This window comes from Peromyscus leucopus, chromosome 1, assembly GCF_004664715.2.
Source record: "Peromyscus leucopus breed LL Stock chromosome 1, UCI_PerLeu_2.1, whole genome shotgun sequence".
Lineage (NCBI taxonomy): Eukaryota > Metazoa > Chordata > Mammalia > Rodentia > Cricetidae > Peromyscus > Peromyscus leucopus.
In genome coordinates, this window is record NC_051063.1 from 83,949,879 (window position 1) to 83,970,418 (window position 20,540).

At 47.4% G+C, this 20,540-nt stretch overlaps 1 protein-coding gene across 1 annotated transcript in view; it reads right to left on the minus strand.

The window, feature by feature from the left end:
• Nucleotides 1-20,540, minus strand: part of Vwa3a (von Willebrand factor A domain containing 3A) — a 70,508-nt gene that overhangs the window by 28,337 nt on the left and 21,631 nt on the right. The window contains exons 6-17 of the mRNA XM_037211010.1: nt 17,937-17,991; nt 16,468-16,566; nt 15,560-15,666; nt 10,912-11,037; nt 10,132-10,240; nt 9,851-9,916; nt 6,686-6,811; nt 6,116-6,251; nt 5,914-6,017; nt 3,925-4,005; nt 3,464-3,558; nt 2,240-2,359 (exon numbers count right to left, since the gene is read on the minus strand). Coding sequence (XP_037066905.1) covers nt 2,240-2,359; nt 3,464-3,558; nt 3,925-4,005; nt 5,914-6,017; nt 6,116-6,251; nt 6,686-6,811; nt 9,851-9,916; nt 10,132-10,240; nt 10,912-11,037; nt 15,560-15,666; nt 16,468-16,566; nt 17,937-17,991 — 1,224 coding nt within the window. The remainder of the gene's footprint in view (nt 1-2,239; nt 2,360-3,463; nt 3,559-3,924; nt 4,006-5,913; nt 6,018-6,115; nt 6,252-6,685; nt 6,812-9,850; nt 9,917-10,131; nt 10,241-10,911; nt 11,038-15,559; nt 15,667-16,467; nt 16,567-17,936; nt 17,992-20,540) is intronic.

Genomic DNA, 20,540 nt, shown 5'->3' on the forward strand with positions numbered 1-20,540 from the left:
TGGCTGAAGCCACCTCTGCTCTGCCCAGGCCATCATCTCCCCATCCTTCCTACATTCCCTACAGCAAATGGCTCCTCTCTCTGCAGCTTGCATCTCCCCAGGGCTCTGTCTTGCTCCCCTGTCTTCCCTTCTCCCTCCATTAGCTTGAGTGTGGCGTGAAGACCATAGCAGAAGCCCACTGGTCTCCTTCCCTCTGGGGTTATGCCCCCTCAGTTCATCCTTCACACGGCTGCTTCAGCATTTGAGGATGAAAACCTGATCATGTTATATCACCTTGCTTAAAACTCCTGAACATGGCCCTGTATAAAGTCTCCATCATCCGGCAAAGCCTCTTGTCTGTATATCTTCATGGAACTACTCCACAGTCCCTTACAATTCCATTGTGCCTCACATTTCCCACTACCTGGGGTGCCCCTTCCTTAGTGCATACCATCCCTATGAGCGGGGCAAACCTTATCCATCCACCAAGACCCAGCTCAAGAGGTCCTTCCTCCATGAAGGCTTCTTAACCTTCCTGGGCCCAGTCAGCACGGGCTGAGCCTGCCTTCTACCCTTCCCGGTCCATGAAACCGTCTGCCTCTTCATCAGGAAGCACTCAACAGCACTTAATTCTTTTTTTTCCCCCAAGATTTATTTATTATGTATACAGTGTTCTGCCTACATATATGCTTGCAGGTCAGAAGAGGGCACCAGATCTCATTATGGATGGTTGTGAGCCACTATGTGGTTGCTGGGAATTGAACTCAGGACCTTTGAAAGAGCAGCCAGTGCTCTTAACTGCTGAGCCGTCTCTCCAGCCCAGCACTTAATTCTTAACGGGTCTTCCCTACTAGGCCTTAAGTTCCCTAAGGAATGTGTGTACATTCATTTCTCGATCCCAGTGCCAGTATACTCCCTTGCACACAGCAGGTTCTCAATGAAACCTTGTTGAATTGATAGGTGGGTAAACGGATGAAAACATTGTATAAAATGTTTCTCCAAGGAAGGAAGCAAGGGAGAGGGGGGAAGGGGGAATATGAGGGGACAATAGGGGTGAGTATATAGAGGTACACCATATACATACATGACAACATCATAATACAGCCCATTATTTTTGTGTAATTGGTGTGTGATAATAAAAAATGAAAACGTTGCCCTAAGCATTTTTCATTAGAATTCATTAAGGAAAGATTAGGCTCTGGCCTATTATTTAGTACTAACTGCTGACTTTTAGGCCTTCTCTAGTTAAAACTGTATGCAATTTAAAAAAAACGTGTGTTTTCTGTTTTTGAAACAGGGTCATGCTGTGCATCAATGGCTGGCCTGGTATTTACAATGCAGCCCAGGCTGGCCTGAAGCTGTAGCTCCCAAACGTTGTGATTACAGGCATGAACTGCCATACCTCATCTTCCAAATGCTGGGGTTTCAGGTTTGTGCTACCACACCTGACATTTAGTATCCTATTTAAATTTAATAACCTCTACATATGATATATAGTTACATATAACATATAAAATTTGTTTTTGTTTTGAGACAGGGTCTCTCTATGTAGTCCTGGCTGTTCTGGAACTCACTATGTAGACCAGGCTGTCCTTGAACTCACAGAGATTCTCTTGCCTCTTCCTCTTAAGTGCTGAGATTAAAGGCCACCATGATAGTATATGCAATTTAAAACTATATATAATTTGCAAATTTTAAAAGTTATCTATATGGCATATAAAATATAACATGTATAATTAAATGAATACATATTTTAGAAACTATATATTATATAATTTTAAAATGATACATAGTTTTAAAACTATAGCTTAAGCTATATATAGCTTCAAAATTTGTATACTATTTATTTATAGATTAAAATTAAATTTAATTTAGAATTGGAGTACCAAGTATTTGCAATGCTTGCTGGAACCAGGCTAAGATTAAGACCAGGGCATGGCTGGGTCCCTCTCTTTTCTCTGCTGTGTTTACTAGCTTGAAAGCCAAATGGGGCAATGGGCTGAATTACATCACCCTGGCCGATCATGTGTTTTGGGGCCACTTACAACCTTTGCCCCAGTGGGATAGTCCTGCAGCCATTCAATTATTCAAGACCCCAAACAAGATCCCCCAAATCAGATAAACTGATGGGCATCCTCAGAGGCTGGGCCCTCATAACATCACTGTCTGTGGTCCCGCTATTCGCCCAAAGCCTCAGCCTGGTGGTGGCATCCACACACAGCTTCTTCCCCGACACCCATGGGGAACTCCGGGGACTTACGTGATGATGTTGAAGTGGTCTTTGTTGGACAGCTGCTCCTCTAGCAGCATTCGCAGGGAGTGCTGGATATGAATAATGTACATGGAATTGGTCACCGAGACATCCAGCAGTATAACAACCCTAAAGAGAAACACAAGCTTCAAGAGGCAACCCGAATCTCTCAGATAATGTTTGTTCCATTCCATTTTACTATTTAAAGATTTTTCCAGGGGGATTTTGTGTGCCAAACTCATAGATGGCCAAGAATCTCTGTGGTTTGAGACCAACACAAGTAGGCTTATAGTCATCTATGGGTATTGTGGGACCTTCTGTCTTTAGTGGAATATAGTGAAGGTGGTTTAAGTGCTGAGGACTGCATGTGGTGATTTTTCAAGTCAGAAGACCTCTCTTCCCTTTGGTGCGTCACTACAATGTATTTACAAAAAGACTCTTTATAGTCAATTACAATGCATCAAATAAGGTATGTTGGGATACCCCCCATACACACATGTACCACCCAGTTCAGCATCCATCCCCTCTTCTGCCAATGGCATCCTCATTTCTCCTTGGGACAGCACTATCTCTATCAATTCGTATGAGTTGGGTGGAGCTGGCACACACCGTGCTTCAGGAGTGGGCATTTGACTGGGAATTCAGAATATCACGTTTCCCTGGCCAGTCTGATGACCCATGGATGCTTAAGTCCTGGAAATGCAAATCTGGTAGGAAGTGGATCCCTGGCTGTATTGCCACCTGCAGGGAAAACCCTATCTGAAAACAAAACCCACAGAGAGGAAAGCGGAGCTGGGGGATTCTTGACAAGACTGACCCTCTGGATGCAGCCACCGGGCTACCAAGCCTGGGCTAGAATTCCAAGTTATCTTCATCAGACTGCTAAGTTTCAAGCTCACTTTGAACATCAGTTATTCGTGTGTGTGTGTGTGTGTGTGTGTGTGTGTGTGTGTGTGTGTGTGTGTGTATGTGTGTGAGTGGCAGGGTCTTAACCATGTAACCCAGGCTAGCCTCACATCCTTAACGCCTTGCCTCAACCTTCCAGGAGCTGGGATCACAGGTGTGTACCAACATGCCCATCTCTCTGTTGCTTCTAACGGAAAGAATCTTGAGATACGACGATGACGGCTGATGTGGGTGATGACGGCTCTGGGGGGAATGATGAGTTGGATAAACACTGGGCCACACACGGGACCCCACAAGGAACAGGAGTAGACTCTGCAGGATCAGTACCTCCTTTCGCAGACAGTGCCCCAGATTCTCCTGCTGGCCAGGGAGAGCCACTCAAGTCGCTTCTCGTACATCTGCACAGCTTGCCCAAGCTGCTTCTGTAAAAGCATGGGCTGCCATGAGTGAGTGTGCCCAGGGTGGCCATGAAAGCCTCGGGCTGTGAGGGGGGAGGTACTCCAGACGGCTTCCGGAAACGGCACCTTACAGGCAGTATAAACATCAGGTGCAAGTCCATCATGCTAGTCCGTCACAAAACTAGGAAAGGAAGAACCCAAGTATTTCCTTCAAATGAGGGGCAGGCAGGTATCACCCCAAAAGACCTGAGACTTGTTTGTGGCATCTATGTCCCATATAGGGAGGTGCCCATAGAAACACACAGGGGATTGGATCAATGGCTTGTTGTCTATATGTCCTAAGGCACCTTCCTGCAACTTACATTCTAACAGATTGGACCCGTTACTGACCTGGTACTCATAAAGGAAGGGTGGTTCCACATGGATATTCTTCACTGTCCCATCATGCCATTCAAACTGTATCATTGCTTTCTGCACTCAGACATGGGTAGAATGGAGAACGGGTAAACAGAGGCATGAATGGGAAATATTACATTTAAATTGGGCGCTGGGCTCTCTGGTTCATATGCATGAGAGAAACAAGTTCTGAGCTCATCTGGAGTCAGATTTCCCTACCTACATGCACACATACCACCACTTGGCCTTGTGTGAAGCCTTCAGGAGAAGGGTCCCTGAATAAGCCAGGCCTGACAGCAAGTCAGAAGCCTTCTTAGGGGATCTTCTGAACATCAAAGCCACTAAGGCATGGTTCAAGTGTTGTGGTAACACAGAGAAGAATCAGCGATATTAAAACCTACTGGCAGCTAGGATTGGTGGCATATGCCTTTAATCCCAGCACTCAGGAGGCAGAGGCAGGCAGACAAAGCAAGTTCCAGGCTAGCTAGGCTACACAGTAAGACCCTGTCTCAAAAAACAAAAACAAACAAACAAAAACCCATATTGGCTGTGTTTCTTACACTTGGGAATCCAGACAGGTTTTATAGATACTCAGTACCTTTTGTTACCCTGTTTGGTCAAGCCGTCCCTTTTACCTGTGGCTTCATGCACTTAGGTTAGTCATTTGTGCACTGCTAGTTTTGTCCACCACCCACATCTCCCCTTTTCCTTTCAGTCTTCCATCTTTCCAGTCATCTTCCTAGTGACCTCTTGTCTCATTCTTCCACTTTGCCATCTTTCCATCCTTGAATTTTTATTTCACCCTTTGTATTTCCTTATTCCTTCCTGCTAATCTATCTTCCCATTTTCCCCTTCCATTCTTCCATCTGTTTGTTTCCAACCATCTACCTACTTACATTCCTACTCATTCATCAGCATTTCTATCCATCCATCCATCCATCCATCCATCCATCCATCCACCCACCCACCATCTTCCCATTTATCTGTTCATCATTCCATTCATATATCCATTCATAATCCACACATCTACACTTCCATTCACTCATCAATATTTCCACTTGCCAATTCATCTACCCATATATCCATCTATCCATTCAGTCTGTCATCCATTCATCCATCTAGTGATTCACTTTTCTGTGAATATTTGCCAGCATTTCCATTCATCCAAATACACATCATTCTCATCCTTCTTTCCAACTTTCCTTCTACTTGCCTATGACTCAGCAATCCAGGCAACATTCATTGACTGTTTACTTGTACTAGATCTGGGGGACATAGAGTCAGAGAAGAGAGTCTTTTAAATGGCCCACACTATGTAGGGCTCTACATGCAGGAATATGCTATAACAGCCATTGTACAAATGTATACAAGGCAGTAGGACAGCAAGAAAACAAGTCTGTCCTATTTGAGTGGAGTGGAGGACAATATTCATGGAAGAGATGACCACGGTATCAAAGACAATCTCTGGTACCTTCCATAGGAATCCCACTCACCTTCTTTGAGACACTCTCACTGAACCTGGAGCTCACCAAGTAGGACAGGTTGGTTTGCCAGGGAGCCCCAGGGAGCCCCCTGTCTCCCTCCACCTCTCCCGTACTACATAGTTGTGTATCTGTGCATTTCTACATGGGGCTGAAGATCAAACTCAGGTCTCCCACGATTGCAAAGCAAAAATTCTATAGACTGGGCTCTCATCCCAGCCCTCATTTTCAGAGCCTTGAAAACCAGCAGTTATGGTAGATTTTTTGGTTTGCTTGTTTATACATTGGTACTGGGTCTCCATGCATCTCCAGCCTCATTACCCTAGATTTTATAAGCATTCTGGAGTCCTGGATGGAAAAACCTGAATCCCACCCAGGCCCTCATACCCATGCTTGTCTGGCTATGTCCTAAGCTTCCACTGCCCAAATGTAACATAAGATGGGAAGTAGTGTAGGGGAGCACTCCTGCAGAGGACTGGAGAGAAGCTTGACCTGGAATTACCTCATGGATAGTAGCTGACACTGTTTTCTGGAGAATAGGCACAAATTCTTCCACAGTACTGAAGGCGTTTGGTGCCAGAATCTGATAAAGACTTAACTTCTTGGCTGAAAAACACATTAGCTTTGAGGCATTGCCTGGGAGGCCTCCAAGGTTCCAAGTCTAGTCAGCCACCTGGGTCCTGCCCTCTCTGGGGACTTAATACCTTTTAGACCATTGACTTTCAGCCATTCTGCAGAAGTCTTGTCCAAGTCTGGGAACTGGATTGTGAGCGGAGCTTCATGCTTTGGAGGTTTAGGCAAGAGACTTGTGAACGGGCCTTTCACAATCTCTGTAGAGATCTACGTGCAATTTAAAAACTCTCATTACACAATCACATTTTAAAGCTGGGAAGTTCTTCCCCATTCACCCCTCCCTTCCATGTGGAGCTTTTAAAAACATTAGCAGGTGGGTTGAAGGCAATTCTCTGAGGATTTTCTGAATTTTCAGGGGGCAGGATAAGGTCTCCAGCAACCTGCTTCTCTTCCAGGTGTCCACCTCTCCCCCTCGCCCAAGATCCAAGATGACAAGTCATTTGTCCATAGGCTTTGATCACAAGGTTTCTGGAAACTCAAGAGACCAGCACACTACGTCACTGAGGAAGCCTTGACCAGGTCCACCTCCTGTCATGCACCGCTTCCAAGTGAAACACTGAGGCCCTGAGAGGTTACTTCCTATAGCTAATGTATCAGCAGTGGAAAGGCAAGCCCAGACATAACAGTGGAGTGCCACCTACTTTCTGGATCATGCAGGCCAGCTCCTCACATGGGCTGCTCTGGCCCAGGACTCGCACCTGGCTGAGGAGGTCTTGTGCCTTCTGAGTTTCTGCTAGGAGCTCATCCACATCTCTGCTGGTATGGAGCTGGGGGTGAGGGAAGCAATGAGCTACCGAGACGTCACTGCATGACGGCAGTTGGCAGTGTGGGAAAAGGCAAGCATCCAAGTCAGTTCCCACGGCTGAGTGGCTGTCTGTCTAAACCCGGGGTGATAAACTGAGGTTCACACACTAGGCAGGGCCCACCAAGGTATTTCATCCCACGTGTACAGGATTAACTTGCAGGATTCTGCACAGCTGGAAAATGTTCTAACTTTACAAAGGAACATTTTAAGCCAGGTGTGGTGCACACCTTTAATTCCAGCACTTGGAAGGCAGCAGTAAGGGGTTATTTCTGTGACTTTGAGGCTAGCCTGGTCTACATAGCAAGTTCCAGGACAGCCAGGACTACATAGAAAGGTCCTGTCTCCAAAAAAAAAAAAAAAAAAAAAAAAGGAACATTTTACATCCTCTGGGATGGCAATGATGATATTAATAGTGATTTAAAAAGTTGATACAGCAAGATGGTTCAGTGGGGAAAGGCGCTTGCCATGCAAGCTTGAATTCAATCCCTGGAACTCATCTGAAGGTGAAAGGAAAGAATTAACTCTACAGTGCTGTATTCTGGCCTTCACGTATACGCCTTGGCATATGAGCGCCCCTAACGTGTGTGCACATATACTAATAATAATTCTAAAACAACAAATATTGGTGGGAAGGGGAGAATTAGAACACTCGTGTGATACTGGTGAGAATGTGGGATGGTATAGCTGTTGTGGTTTCTCAAAAAAAGAAAAATTGAACATAGACTCCAAGTGTGTTAGTGAACACCTGTAATTTCAGCACTTGGGAGGCAGAGGCAAGAAGATTGCTAAGTTCAAGGCCCACCTGGGCTACATAGTAAGACTGTGTTTCAAAAAATTATAAAGAGCTGGGTCTGGTGGTATACACCTACAATCGCAGCCTTCAGGAGTCAGAGACAGGAGGATAGCTATGAGTCTGAGGTTAGCCTGGGCTACAGTGTGAGACCCTGTCTTTTAGATTTTTATTTTATGTGTATGGGTGTTTTGCCTGCATGTATGCCTGTGTACCACATGTGTGCCTGATGCTTTTGGCAGCCAGAATAGGGCATCAGATCCTCTGGAGCTGGAGATACTGACAGTGATGAGCCACCTTTTGGTGCTGGGAATTGCACCCAGGTCCTCTGAAAAATCGGCCAATGCTCCTAACCACTGAGCCATGATTTTAGGTTCAGATCCTGACTTAAAAAACAAACATAACAACAACAACAAAACTACCAACCCAAAACCAAAACCAAGCAACCAAACAAACAAACACAACCAAAAAACAAACAAACAAACAAACAAACAAACAGCCCCAAAAGCACATCATCAACAGTAAAAACCAAACCTGGACTTACCATGGGACCCAGCAGTTTTACTCTAGCTCTGCTCTAGATCACTGAACACGGGGACTTGTGTCCTGTACTGCTTCCACAGCAGCAACATTCACAACAGCCAAAAAGTGGAAAACCCAACATCTATCAACAGATGAATCCATTATTCCATCTAGACAACAGAGTGTCAGCCATCCATAAAAGTGAAGTACTGCAGTGGCTACAATATGCCTCCCCCTCTCCCTCTCCCTCTCTCTTCCCTATCATCTATCTATCTGTGTGAATGTGCACAGACACACAAGAGTACCATAGCTCATGTGTGGAGGCCAGAAGACAACTTGTGGGAGTTAGTTCTTTCATTCTACTATGTAGGTCCCGGGAGAGAGAATTCAGATCATCAGGTTTGGTGGCAAGTGCCTTGTAAAAGCAGTAATGAGCCATCTCATTGGCCTTTCTCTTTCTTTTTTTCCCTTTGAGACCAGGTCTCATGTAGCCCAGGCTGGCCTCAAGCTCTCAATATAGTCAAGGAACTCCTGGTCCTCTTGTCTTCACCTCCTCAGTGCTGGGAGTAGAGGAGCCAGATTTTAAGATCTCTCTCTCCTCCCTCTCCCTCATCCCTCTGTCCCTCCCTCTCTCCTCTCTTCTGTTTCTCCTCTCCTCTTCTCTTTCTCCTCTCCTCCCTCTCTCCTCTCTTTCTCTCTCTCTCTATATATATAGAGAGATAAATAGATATAGATATAGATATATGGCCCTGGCTGTCCTGGAGCAGGCTGGCCTCGAACTCATAGAGATCATCTTGCCTCTGCTTCCAAATGAGTGCTGGGATTAAAGGCATGTGCCACCATGCCTGACAACATTTTTCTTCAATCTACTGTTTTCATTCACTTCCTTTTTCTAGCCCCTATAGTCTGTGGCATCTATAATCAGAGTTGGGACAGTGAAATAGCAAAATGAGCTGACACCTAAATGAGGTTGGACGATCTGAGAGACAATTTGTGGGTGGCAAACCCTAGGTGGCTGTCGGCAGGTGTGGCTGTTGGCTGATGGTTACATTCCTTTTGTTTTGTTTTGAGACAGGGTCTCACTATGTAGCTGGCCTAGAACTTGAGATCTTCCTGATTCTGTACAACAGCATGACTAGTGAGAAGCACCACACCCCCAAGACTGTATCTTCCATCAGCCAAATGGAGCTGTGCATTAAACGTCACCTCTGACAACACAGAGTAGGCGGTGCTTAGCTGGCAATGGGGACAAGGACCCCAGTGAACGGACTGCTAAGGAGTGGAGCGCCCTTCTGCCCTTCTGGAGTCTCTCCCAACAGTAGGGGCTTATTTAGGAAGGAAATTTGGAGCCATTGTTTCGGTCTGGATGCTCCCGTGGGAGGTGAAACAAGCTAGGGTTGTGTCCATATTTGTAGAAAGTGATGGAGGATTCTGCTGAACAGGCTTCACAAGTGTGTGACCAGCTCATCAGACAAGCTACCAACAGCTTACCACTCCAGCTTGTCTCTGTTCTTTCCACATTTTCACTGTCATATGATTTTACCTGTTCAAAGTCACCGAGCATGGAGAGCAGGCGTGATGAAGTGGGGAAAAGAATATGCGCTCATGTGGCATAGTCTGTCCTGGCCAGATCCCCCAGGCCCAGCCCTGGGGCAGGTGGTAGGTACAGTCGGTCTTCACAAGGCTTACCTCTGACTCTGAGCTGTAGCAGTGATGGTAGCCCTGAAGCGCGTCTGTGAGGTTCTTCAGAACAGCCTGGGGGAGGGGGAGAGTCAGCCCCAGCAATAGTCTGACAAATCTTCCTTGTTGGAGCTTTCAGACCCTCCCACACCCTCTGTTCACCAATGGGAGATGTGGGCCCAAGAGAGCAGTGTTCTCTCCACAGCTTGGGCACCCTGCTTCGGCAGTCTCCGAGGCCAGCCCAGTTCACTGTTGTCAAAGAGGAGCTTTGGAAAAGTTCAGATACTCACGGAGGGCACATGATCATTGCATTTGTAGGTGGTCACATGAATGACGAGGGCCCGTCCTATGGTGGACTGCTGGATGTAGTCAGACAGGAATTCAGAAGGCTGATCTGGACTGTGGAGCGGATGCAAGAGGAGGCATGGGTACTCCGTACTGGAACTATGCTGTGAACATCCCCGATCAAAATGGTAATTCCCAGGGAACATCTCAGTGTGTGTGTGTGTATGTGTGTGTGTGTGTGTGTGTGTGTGTGTGTGTGTGTGTAGATGTGTTCTTGTATATTATTGTATATGCATGTATGTGTGCATGAGGAGGCCAGAAATCCATATCCTGTGTCTTCCATCATTACTCTCTATATTATTTTCCAGCTAGGGTCTCCCACTGAACCTGGGAGTCATTGATTGGCTAGTTTGGCTGGCCAGGAAGCACCAGTTGCTCCTGTCTCTGCCTCCCCAGTGTTAACATTACAGGCATACGGTGTTTTTTTAAATGGGTACTGGGGATCTGAACTTTACTGACTGAGTCACCTTCCCAGGCCCTCTACTCATTCTTAACTGATCACCTGTGTCCTAGGTCACCTGGGTAAGACGCAGAGCTGGGCGGACAGCAGCGCCAGCCATCCCTGGCTGCCCTGCCCCAAGTATACATGGGTAGCCTATGAACAGAACCACTCTTTCAAGTGTGTGTGAAGCATCATGCTTGGTGATGTCTTTTCTCAAACACTGCTTGGGTCTTCAGCCTCCTTCATGTAGTCTATCACCTGCTGAGTGAGAAAGGAGACCTACCAGCTTCTCAATATGGTCACCAGAGAATTCAGCTCCTTGTGAGCAAAGACTTTCTTCAAGGCTTGTAGCAGATTGCAGCTTCCCTCAGGCTGCAGCTTCTTTACCCAGAGCTTCAGTTCCTCGAGGCTGGAAGGAGACACAGCAGCCTAACTATAGTCGTGTGCAGCTTAATGACCTGGTTCTCCAAGTGAAGGGACACTAGCCCACTGGAGAACATGGCTCCAGCAGGCCTTGCCCTTCTCCCCGATTCCCTCTGCCTTGATCAAAACTGTTAGGTTACATTCCTGAAGCTAGCCCCCAAGGCCTGTTCTCTCATTTGGCCACTTCCTTCTCCTGAGGCTGACTACCAAGGTCCAGCTACTCAAAGTATTGAAGTCCAGCAATCAAAAGCCCCCTTTGACTCACCTAATTAAAATTAAACACCTCACCCATTTTACCTTTATAAACTGCCATTTTCTTATGGGCCACATCTGTCTCCTCTCTATCCAGAGGCCGTCATTTGTCCCTCTGGGGCAAATATTCCTTCCCCCCTCCTTTGCTCCATTTGTCCCCTTTCTCCTGTTCCCTTCCCCTTCCCCCCTTTCTTTATCTCTGGTCTTTGTCCCTCTGGGGCACATAAATCTCCTTTGTGTTGAGAACTTGGCCTTGGGAGTCCTGAGCCAATATTTTTTCTTTCACCAAGGTTCCTTTGGACTTGGCAATAGCCTTTGAGGCTCCATGCTTGGATAACCGACCAGGTCATGTTCTAAGCAATGTCTCTGGGTGATTCTGCCCAACGTTGTGTGCCATCACTGAGTGCACATACACAGACCTAGATAGCATAGCCTACCATGTAGCTGAGCTGCATGGGGCACATAGAGGGTGTGGCCTATGCTTCTAGTGTTGTGACGCACTGAATGATGGGAGACTGGAGCGAGCATGAGGGAAAATAAGGCAATGAAGGAGATGAGGTGAGTACAAGATGAGGTTGCCACTGGGTGGTGGTGTTGTGGAACAGAACATTTGTTTAACTATGTAAAGATGTGTTGCATGTGTTTATGCTGCATTTGTTCAACTATGTAAAGATGTGTTGCTGGTTCACCTTTCCTGTCTAAGGCACCTGACTGGTCTAATAAAAAGCTGAACGGCCAACAGCTAGGATAGGAGGCATAGGTGGGGCTGGTGGGCAGAGAGAAAAGGGGGTCCAGCCGGCCAGCTAGCCAGTCTGGGGCCAACCAGCCAGACACAGAGGAAGCAGGATAGACAGTATGTAGATGAGGTAAACGAGCCTCAGGGCAGCACACAGATGAACAGAAATGGGTTAATTTAAGTTTTTTAAAAAAAGAGCTGGCTAGAAACAAGCCTAAGCTAAGGCTGGGCATTCATAATTAATAATAAGTCTCTGTGTCATGATTTGGGAGCTGGCTGTCCAAGAAAGCCTGCCACATACTGTTTTGCAGTAAACCTTTGTTATAAACAGAAAGGGTGTTCCCTGAAACATTAAAGGAAAGCACGGGCTAGGGGCTGGGCGTGTAGTTCAGTTGGGGAGGTTTTGCCTAGCGTGCATGAAGCCTTGGCACGCATTACACACTGTGCCAGGGCTGTGTTGTTTGTCTTCTATGTGGCTGGTTGGAAGCACAGAAGCCTGACAGGATAGGAGATGTGCAGCTCTGTTATCTTTGGATTTTATTTTTATTTTATCTTCTATCTATCTATCTATCTATCTATCTATCTATCTATCTATCTATCATCCATCTATCCATCCATCCATCCATCCCTGGTTGGCCTAGAACTTTCTATGTAGACCAGGCTGGCCTGAAACTCACAGAGATCTCCCTGCCTCTGCCTCCTGAGTGCTGGGATTAAAAGCGTGCACCACCACACCTAGCTCCATTATAATTTTATAGGACCACATCAGATCTGTTGTTGATCAAAACGTCATTATGTGGCAGGTGAGTCTTTAGGACTCTTACAAGGTGCCAGCCCTAGACAAATCTCAGCTCATTTAAGTCTAACCGTAATTCTTGAGGTGGATACCTTTAGTTGCATTTCATGAATGAGGAAACTCAGGCTTGGAGTTAGAACATGCCTGATGTGGTACAACAAGCACTTGGTCAGACCTGGATTTCAAGCAAACCCTGACTCTGGAACCCGGGTTCTTGGCAGTTCTGCTACTCGAGCCCCTGGAACTGAGTCCTGTCACACCCTGTAAAGCTCTTCTGGGGGACAGATGTTGGCATGAGGCATCGAGTTGATCTCTGGACTCTGTGGAGGCTCTAAGAGCAGGGAGGTGCATGTCTGTGTAGCTGTGTCCCATGTGGCTTGGGAGCCACTCACTGATAAGAGCAGACATGGCTAAACTCAGGTGCAACACTCCGGCTCTTTCCACTTCTCTTTCAGCCCGACAGAAGGGACATCCCCTGCGAGGCCCACCTCGTGTCTGTGAAGCTCCGGGTTCACCCCCAGCATGGAAGTGAAATCCTACTTGGTGCTTTCATTACGCTGTTATCTCGCTCCCTTTTGCTCCTACAATGCTGGGGGCTGGAACCCAGAGTCATGTGCACGCCCAGCAAATAATTCACCAGAGCCCGAGTCTCAGGTCTAAGCACCTGCTGCAGCCAATAATGCTTTCAAGGTGGAAGTTAATATCTTCCTTTCACTGCATTTACTTTTACCTCCTAATGATGGCAAGTGATATGGACTTCTCAGTTATGGAATTTATAGGAACTTTCCTTCAACAATAAATAGAATTGATGTGATGAAAAATCAACAATGGAGCAAGTGGCATGGAGTAAACATTAGTTTTGAGGCAGAGAAATGACAGGAATATAAGGGAGACCCAGGGTGACTGACGCTGAGGAGCTCTTGACTAGACAATCTCAGAGTGACTTCTGGGTCTAGTTGGAACAGAAAACAGTGAAAATGATCTCCTTCACAGAGTAGCTGTCATGTGCCAGGTTCCTGGTCCTCCTTTTATCTTGACATCAACTCTGTGAAGAGCAGGTATCACTCACTTTAATCTGGGGTGCGGGAGGGGGGGTGTAGAGCTGTGGTTGAGGCCAGGGCTGGACTGTCCTATTCACAGCTGGTGCTGGACCAAAGGAAACCAAAGCTTAGGTCTTTAGTGCCTTTATTTAGCTGAGGAGAGATAGAATGGGCATGCCATGCTGTGCACATGGAGGTCAGGAGTGAGTTCATTCCTTCCAATCATGTGGGCCCTGGGGTATTGAACTCAAGTCGCCAGGCTTGGTGGCAGGTACCTCTACCCTAAGCTTAGCTTTTTTCCTGGCTCTGCCCTGAGATTTGCAATCCCAGCCAGGCATGTTCCCTGTGCCCACACTTCCTCATTTACCAAATGGCTATTATAACTCTATTGCAATGGCGGTAGATTTTCAATGTGTTCATACTTGTAAAGTGCCTAGCATGGTATACTCAACATCATAGGGGCAATCAAAGACACTGTCATCATGGACAACAAATTACTTCCTGGCACAAACAGACATTCTTACGTACCTCTTTTCCAGATCTCCCCAAATCCCATCCTATCCAACTAGAGGGCATCTAAGCAATGGAATAGTATGCAGCCACTACCAGTGAGGTGATATATGCAGTGATAGGAAACAAGACTAAGACTGGGTGAAAGGCCACGGCACAGACAAGGGTTATGAGCCCCCCCTTATGCTGTTTGCTTGTGCGGCTTATGCTCTTTACTTGTGGTATCAGGGATAGGGCCAAGGCCAACACTCTAACACAAAGCCATACTCCTTTGCCCCCCTTTTACTCTCAAATTCTATTTTGAGACAGAGGTCTAACTAAGTTGCCCAGGCTGGCAACTCTGGCTACTTTAAACTTGTGATCCTTGTGCCTTAGCATCTTGATGAGCTGGGGATACAGGAATGAACCACCTGGCTCAGCTGTCTTGCTTCTGCCTAAACCAGATGGAATGTTGATGTGTGTGTGTAGCCCGTCTGTGGAACAGATGTGCAAGTTGTTATTGGGTGGTAAGAGTAGAAATGGCAGTATAAAGGAGATTCATCCACTGTTATTTATCCATGCAGATTTTCTGGATTATTGAAACATGCACGTATTATTTTCATAATAATAAAGCTGTAATTTCTAGTTTGCTGCATAAAAGTGGTGTTTGGGGCTGGGGATGTAGCTCTGAGGTAAAGCATTTGGCCAGCATGCTCAAGGTCCTGGCTCCATCTCCAGATCAGCAAAAATAAAAATATAAAAGCAAGCAAGCTGTCTTGTGGTGATCTTACCCTTTATTTTGTAAGAGCGTGGGGGCGGTCACCATCTTTCTAACTGCTGCCTGCCCATATTTCTGCTGTTGGGACTCCCTACTGTGTGCTTCCCTACCTGATGTGGTTTGCATCTTAAACATTCAGTGAAGTGTTGGGGACAGAGCTCAGTGGGTAGTGTTTGCCCAGCATGTAGGAAGCTTAGTTTCTTATAAACTAGGTGCACACTTGTGACCCCAGCCCTTAGGGGTGGAAGCAGGAAGATCATAAGTTCAAGGCCATCCTCAGCTGTATTGCAAGCTTGAGGCCAGCCTGGGCCACACAAGACCTTAATTCAAACAAATGAACAAATAAGCACAGGTGTAAACATCCCACTGAACTGGAACAAGCGGACATCCTGGTGGAGAGATGGGGCAGTCACTCACGTGGACGCGCTGACTTCCACGGGGTCCAGCCAGAGGGGTTTGGTGGTGACGCCGAAGGACAGGACATACAACTTTTCCTTGAGGCTCAGTTGCTCGTCAATGAGACTCTGTGGATAAAAGGATATAAGGGGCTCACAGAGCCGGGGTTCTATGGAACCTGGGTACATGACAACACCCTCTACTGTAGGCTGCCCTCATGGGTGGGGAGCTGGGGTGTGCAAAACCGTGCTGAATGGGGATGACTCTCGAGGCTCTGCTCAACCCTCATGAAATACAAGTTGTTGCCAATGTGGTTGGTGCCTACCCCAGACTGTAAGCACCCTTCCCCGTCGCCTCACGAGTCTGTCGGAGCCAGAGTTAGTACCAGAGGTTCCTTCTATGACAGCTCTGTGAGGTGGCCATATTGTCCTCCCCACTTGCTTTACAAAGGAGGTAGCAGGGTCCTGTAGCCTGGAAGCGGGGGAGGTAGCCGGGATTTGACTCTACTTTTCTGTTTTGGAAAAGTCCGAAGAAACCAGAGTAGCTTTACCATCTGGCAAAGGCCAGCGGCCCAGTGCTGTGCTGTAGTGTGAGGCCATCGTCCCCAAACAGATGAACAGGAAGGAACAGACTCCAGTCCACATCCTGCCTGAGGGAACCTGGGCTTTTGCAGGGGGTGGGGTGTCTAGCTGGGAGGTTCTGCTGTGGGGAGAATACTAGAAGTTCACACTGTAAGTGAAAATGAGTCTGTGGTGAGGTTTTCCAGAGTTCTACACATTTCTTCCCCTGGAGGTGCTAATTGAGTGAGAACTGTTCTTCATGAATGGCCCTGCTTTGCATTTGCTATAAACAAAGTGAGTTTGTACCCCAGCCGGGAAGTGGGGAGAAGTGGGGGGCTGGGGAGGTACACCTCATGCTGGGGGACTTACTGCCAGGTCATTTTGGAATTCTTCTTGCTGAGGGCCACTGCTGACCTGGGACGCATCAATGAGGAGTCCTACTCTTGTTCCCTTGATGAGGCCAAATGCCTAAAACCAAAGAGGAAATGTGTAAACAGCCTAGCCCTGCACTCTTGAGGCAGAAGAGTGGTCATCCCTCAAAGGGCAACAGAAAGAGGCAAGGGGTATCCAAGGGAACCAGAGCCCAGTGGTACCAGACAGTCTCCTTTTTCAAGAGAAGCCAGAAAGCAAGCCCCAAAGTAAGATATGAAGATTTTGAAATCTGGACAACTAAGGAGAAAACTTCTGAAATTATGGAGCCAAAACGAAGACTCTTCCAGACCAGCGGGGAGCTGCACACTGCTGGCTGGCGACCCTGCTCCAGCCCCCATGTAGATGCAGATAGACTCTGTCCTGTCTGGGTGCAGCACTCTGCCTTCCCATGTGTAGCCCTCTGTCTCCTCAGACGGTGAAGTCTGGAAGCGCTAACCCCGCCCTCCTTGCTTGCCCTGCCCTCCTGCCTCTGTTTCCCCAAGCAGGAGCACTAGCCTCAGACCTAGCCAGTTTTGAAGATGGGACTGCTTTAAAGAAGTCCAGTGAGTCAATCTGAGGACTTGGGAGTGTTCATAGGGACCATGATGTGAGGTCCCTTTGACTGGAGTGGTCTGGATGGTGATGTAAACTTAATGTCACCAGTGACCATCTTCCCATGAAAAACCAAGCCAAAGGACATTTTTATTTTTATTTTTTTTTTTAGATTTCTGAGGCAGAATCTGACTGTGCAGCCCAGGGTAGCCTCAGACTCTCAATGTTCTTAAACACACAAACAAAACAAATTGATCTGGCCAGTGGTGGTGCACAACTTTAATCCCAGAGCTTGGGAGGCAGAGACAGGTGGATGTCTGAGGCCAGCCTGCTTTACAAAGCGAGTTCCAGAACAGCCAGAGTTACCCAGAGAAACCCTGTCCCGAGAAACAAAACAAACAAAAAATTAAAGTCAAAATCACATGTGTATATGTGTGTGAGAAAGAGAGAGACACAGAGAGAGCGGGAGGGAAAGAGAGAGCAAACACCTGTGGAGGTCAGAGGACAACCTTCAGGAATTGCTTTTCTTTCCACCATGTAGGACCCGGAGATGTCACTTTGTTTCGAGGTGTGGCTGAAAGCGCCTTTCCCTGTGAGCATCTCATCGGCCTGAATCCTCACTCTTCTTGCCTTAGACTCCCCAGTGTTGGGACCACAGGTGAGGCCCGCCATGCCCAGCCGGGCCTTGGGAGAATGTAAGAGTTCAGCAACAAGAAGAGCTGTGTCTGTGGCTTCCATGTTTGTGGGTTAGGAAGTCTCTGTTTTAGTGGAAGCCAACTTTAGCTGGAACGCCATCATCTGTAGCGGCCAGGGCTCTAACCCAGCCCCAAGGGTCGGGCTGAGGATGGTGGGAAGAGCCACAGGGGTGCCATTACCTTCCTGCTGTTCTCTGTGAGCCAGCGCATCCTCTGCTGATAGAGTTCGATAGTGCTGTGGAGATACCAGAGAGATCATCACCAAACGCTGTCACTTACACACAGGGGAAGGTGGCTAGGATTTCACAAGCTTTGGTTATCTAAATTTTTAATTAAAAACTTCCTCTTTTACTTTATTCTTTATTTGAGACAGAGTTTCACTGTATAGCCCTGGCTGGCCTAGAACTTGTTATGTAGATAAGGCAGGCCTCAAACTCACAGAATTCTGCCTGCCTCTACCTTCCTATTGTGGGGTTAAAGGTATGTGCCACCATACCTGGCCTTTTCTACATTTTTGAGGGAGACTATCACTCTGTAGCCCAGGTTGGTCTCAAACTCTTTTAATTGTTTTTTTAATTTTAAAAATTAATTGTGCCGGGCGGTGGTGGCGCACGCCTTTAATCCCAGCACTCAGGAGGCAGAGGCAGGAGGATCTCTGTGAGTTCAAGGCCAGTCTGGTCTCCAAAGAGAATTCCAGGAAAGGTGCAAAGCTACACAGAGAAACCCTGTCTCGAAACCCCCCCCCCAAAAAAAAATTAATTGCTTTGTGTGTGCTTGTGTGCATGTGTGTTAGGGGAGGGGAGAGAGGAGGAGGAGGGAGGAAGAGAGAGTGTGAGTGTGAGTGTGAGTGTGTGTGTGTGTGTGTGTGTGTGTGTGTGTGTGTGCATGTGTGTGTGTTCTGGCGTAAGTGTGTTAGGAGGAGGAGTTGGCTTCCCACCCCCACACCTCTGGAGTCCAGGACTTAAGCTCTCGCTCCCCAGGCCTGTACAGCAGCCTTTATTCACTCACGGAGCCTTCCACCATTTCAGCCTTAGACTCTCGGTCTTTTTACCTCAGCCTACCCACTCTGGAATCATGAGATACCTGGTTAGATGAATTTATTGTTTTTAAGGAGAATGCAAGGCAAATGTAGCAAAGAGAGCTAAAGGTACGTGTTTGCCAGGGCACTAGACTGGGGGCACGTGGGGAGTGTGCGGGCGGGGTGGGGGGGCAGCTCTCCTATGAAGCAAGATAGGGTGCTGACGACTATGTGTGAGCTACTGGGGTGCAGGCCTGGGAGCAGGGGGTAGTGTTTTCATGAGAAAGGTGGGGGACAAGCCTGCTCTCACTCAGATCTGCGTCTTTTAAAAAATTATTTATTTTGTATTTTTGGGTGTTTTCCCTGGATGTATCCACACCATGCGTATGCCTGGCACCCATGGAAGACAGAAGTGGCAGATGGTATCAGGTCTCCTGGAACTGGGGTCATGGGTGGCTGTGAGCATTCATGAGCTTGCTGGGAAGCAGACTCAGGTCCTCTGCAAGGGCAACAAGTGCTCTTAGCCACTGAGCCCTCTCTCCGGCCCCTCAGATACAAGTCTTTACAGAAGAAACGGTTCCAAGTCTCCTGGGCTCTGACCACAAAGCTGTGACGGTGGCAGGCTAGCAAGCCGTTCCTAGGGTTGATTCACAAAAATGTCAGTTTCTAAAAAGTAGCCAAGAGAATGCATTGGCCACCTCACCGAGAGCAAAGCAAACACCCCCTTGAGGGTGTGGACACCAGCAGGTGACAGGTGCTCATGGGAAGGCCTTGCTTGGTCACTTGAATCTTACTGAGTTGCTATTGGGAGCAACTCTTGCTGAGGGCTCTGGGAGAGAAGGGCATGGAAGGCCAACGGTTGGTGGGTACAAATTCATGAGGCAAGAGCAGCAGGTGGAGTCATGATGGAGACCTGAGTGTGGCTAGATGGCTAAGACCCTGAGCCTCACACTGAGACGTGCCTATGTTGGAGACTTTCCTTTGCTGTTTACGGGCTGCATGACCTTTGGAAGGCAGAGTATCCTTGCTGAACCCCAGAGTTCCATCATCTTCTATGTAAAGATAATCACAGGACTCTGTCCAAGTCAATTTGCCAACTGCCCGATTAGTTAAACGGCCTTGACTATTCCTTAAGGATGTTGGGTTCACATCTTTCTTTGTCAGAATGGAGACTGGCACATTACCCATGCTTCAGTGGACCGCTGTACACTCATGTACATATAGGCAGAACTAACAGAACTCAGCAGTGCTGTGGGATGTTCTGTATGTCCTGTGGGAGCCTGTTCTTGGGTTCCTCGTGGCTTTACCCAGCAGGTCCGCATAGAAGATGATTAGGACCACAGGCCTGAGTGCAGGTGTCTGAGATGGTCTGCATTTGGCTGTGCTGGGGGATGGTCTGTGTGGCAAATGTGTTGCTCTGATTGGCCAATAAAGAAAACCTGATTGACCAGTGGCTAGGCAGGAAGTATAGGCGGGACTAACAGAGAGGAGAAATAAAAGAACAGGAAGGCAGAAGGAGTCACTGCCTGCCAGCCGCCCGCCAGGACAAGCAGCATGTAAAGTACCAGTAAGCCATGAGCCACGTGGCAGGTATAGATTTATGGAAATGGATTAATTTAAGCTGTAAGAACAGTTAGCAAGAAGCCTGCCATGGCCATACAGTTTGAAGCAATATAAGTCTCTGTGTTTACTTGGTTGGGTCTGAGCGGCTGTGGGACTGGCGGGTGACAGAGATTTGTCCTGACTGTGGGCAAGGCCGGAAACTC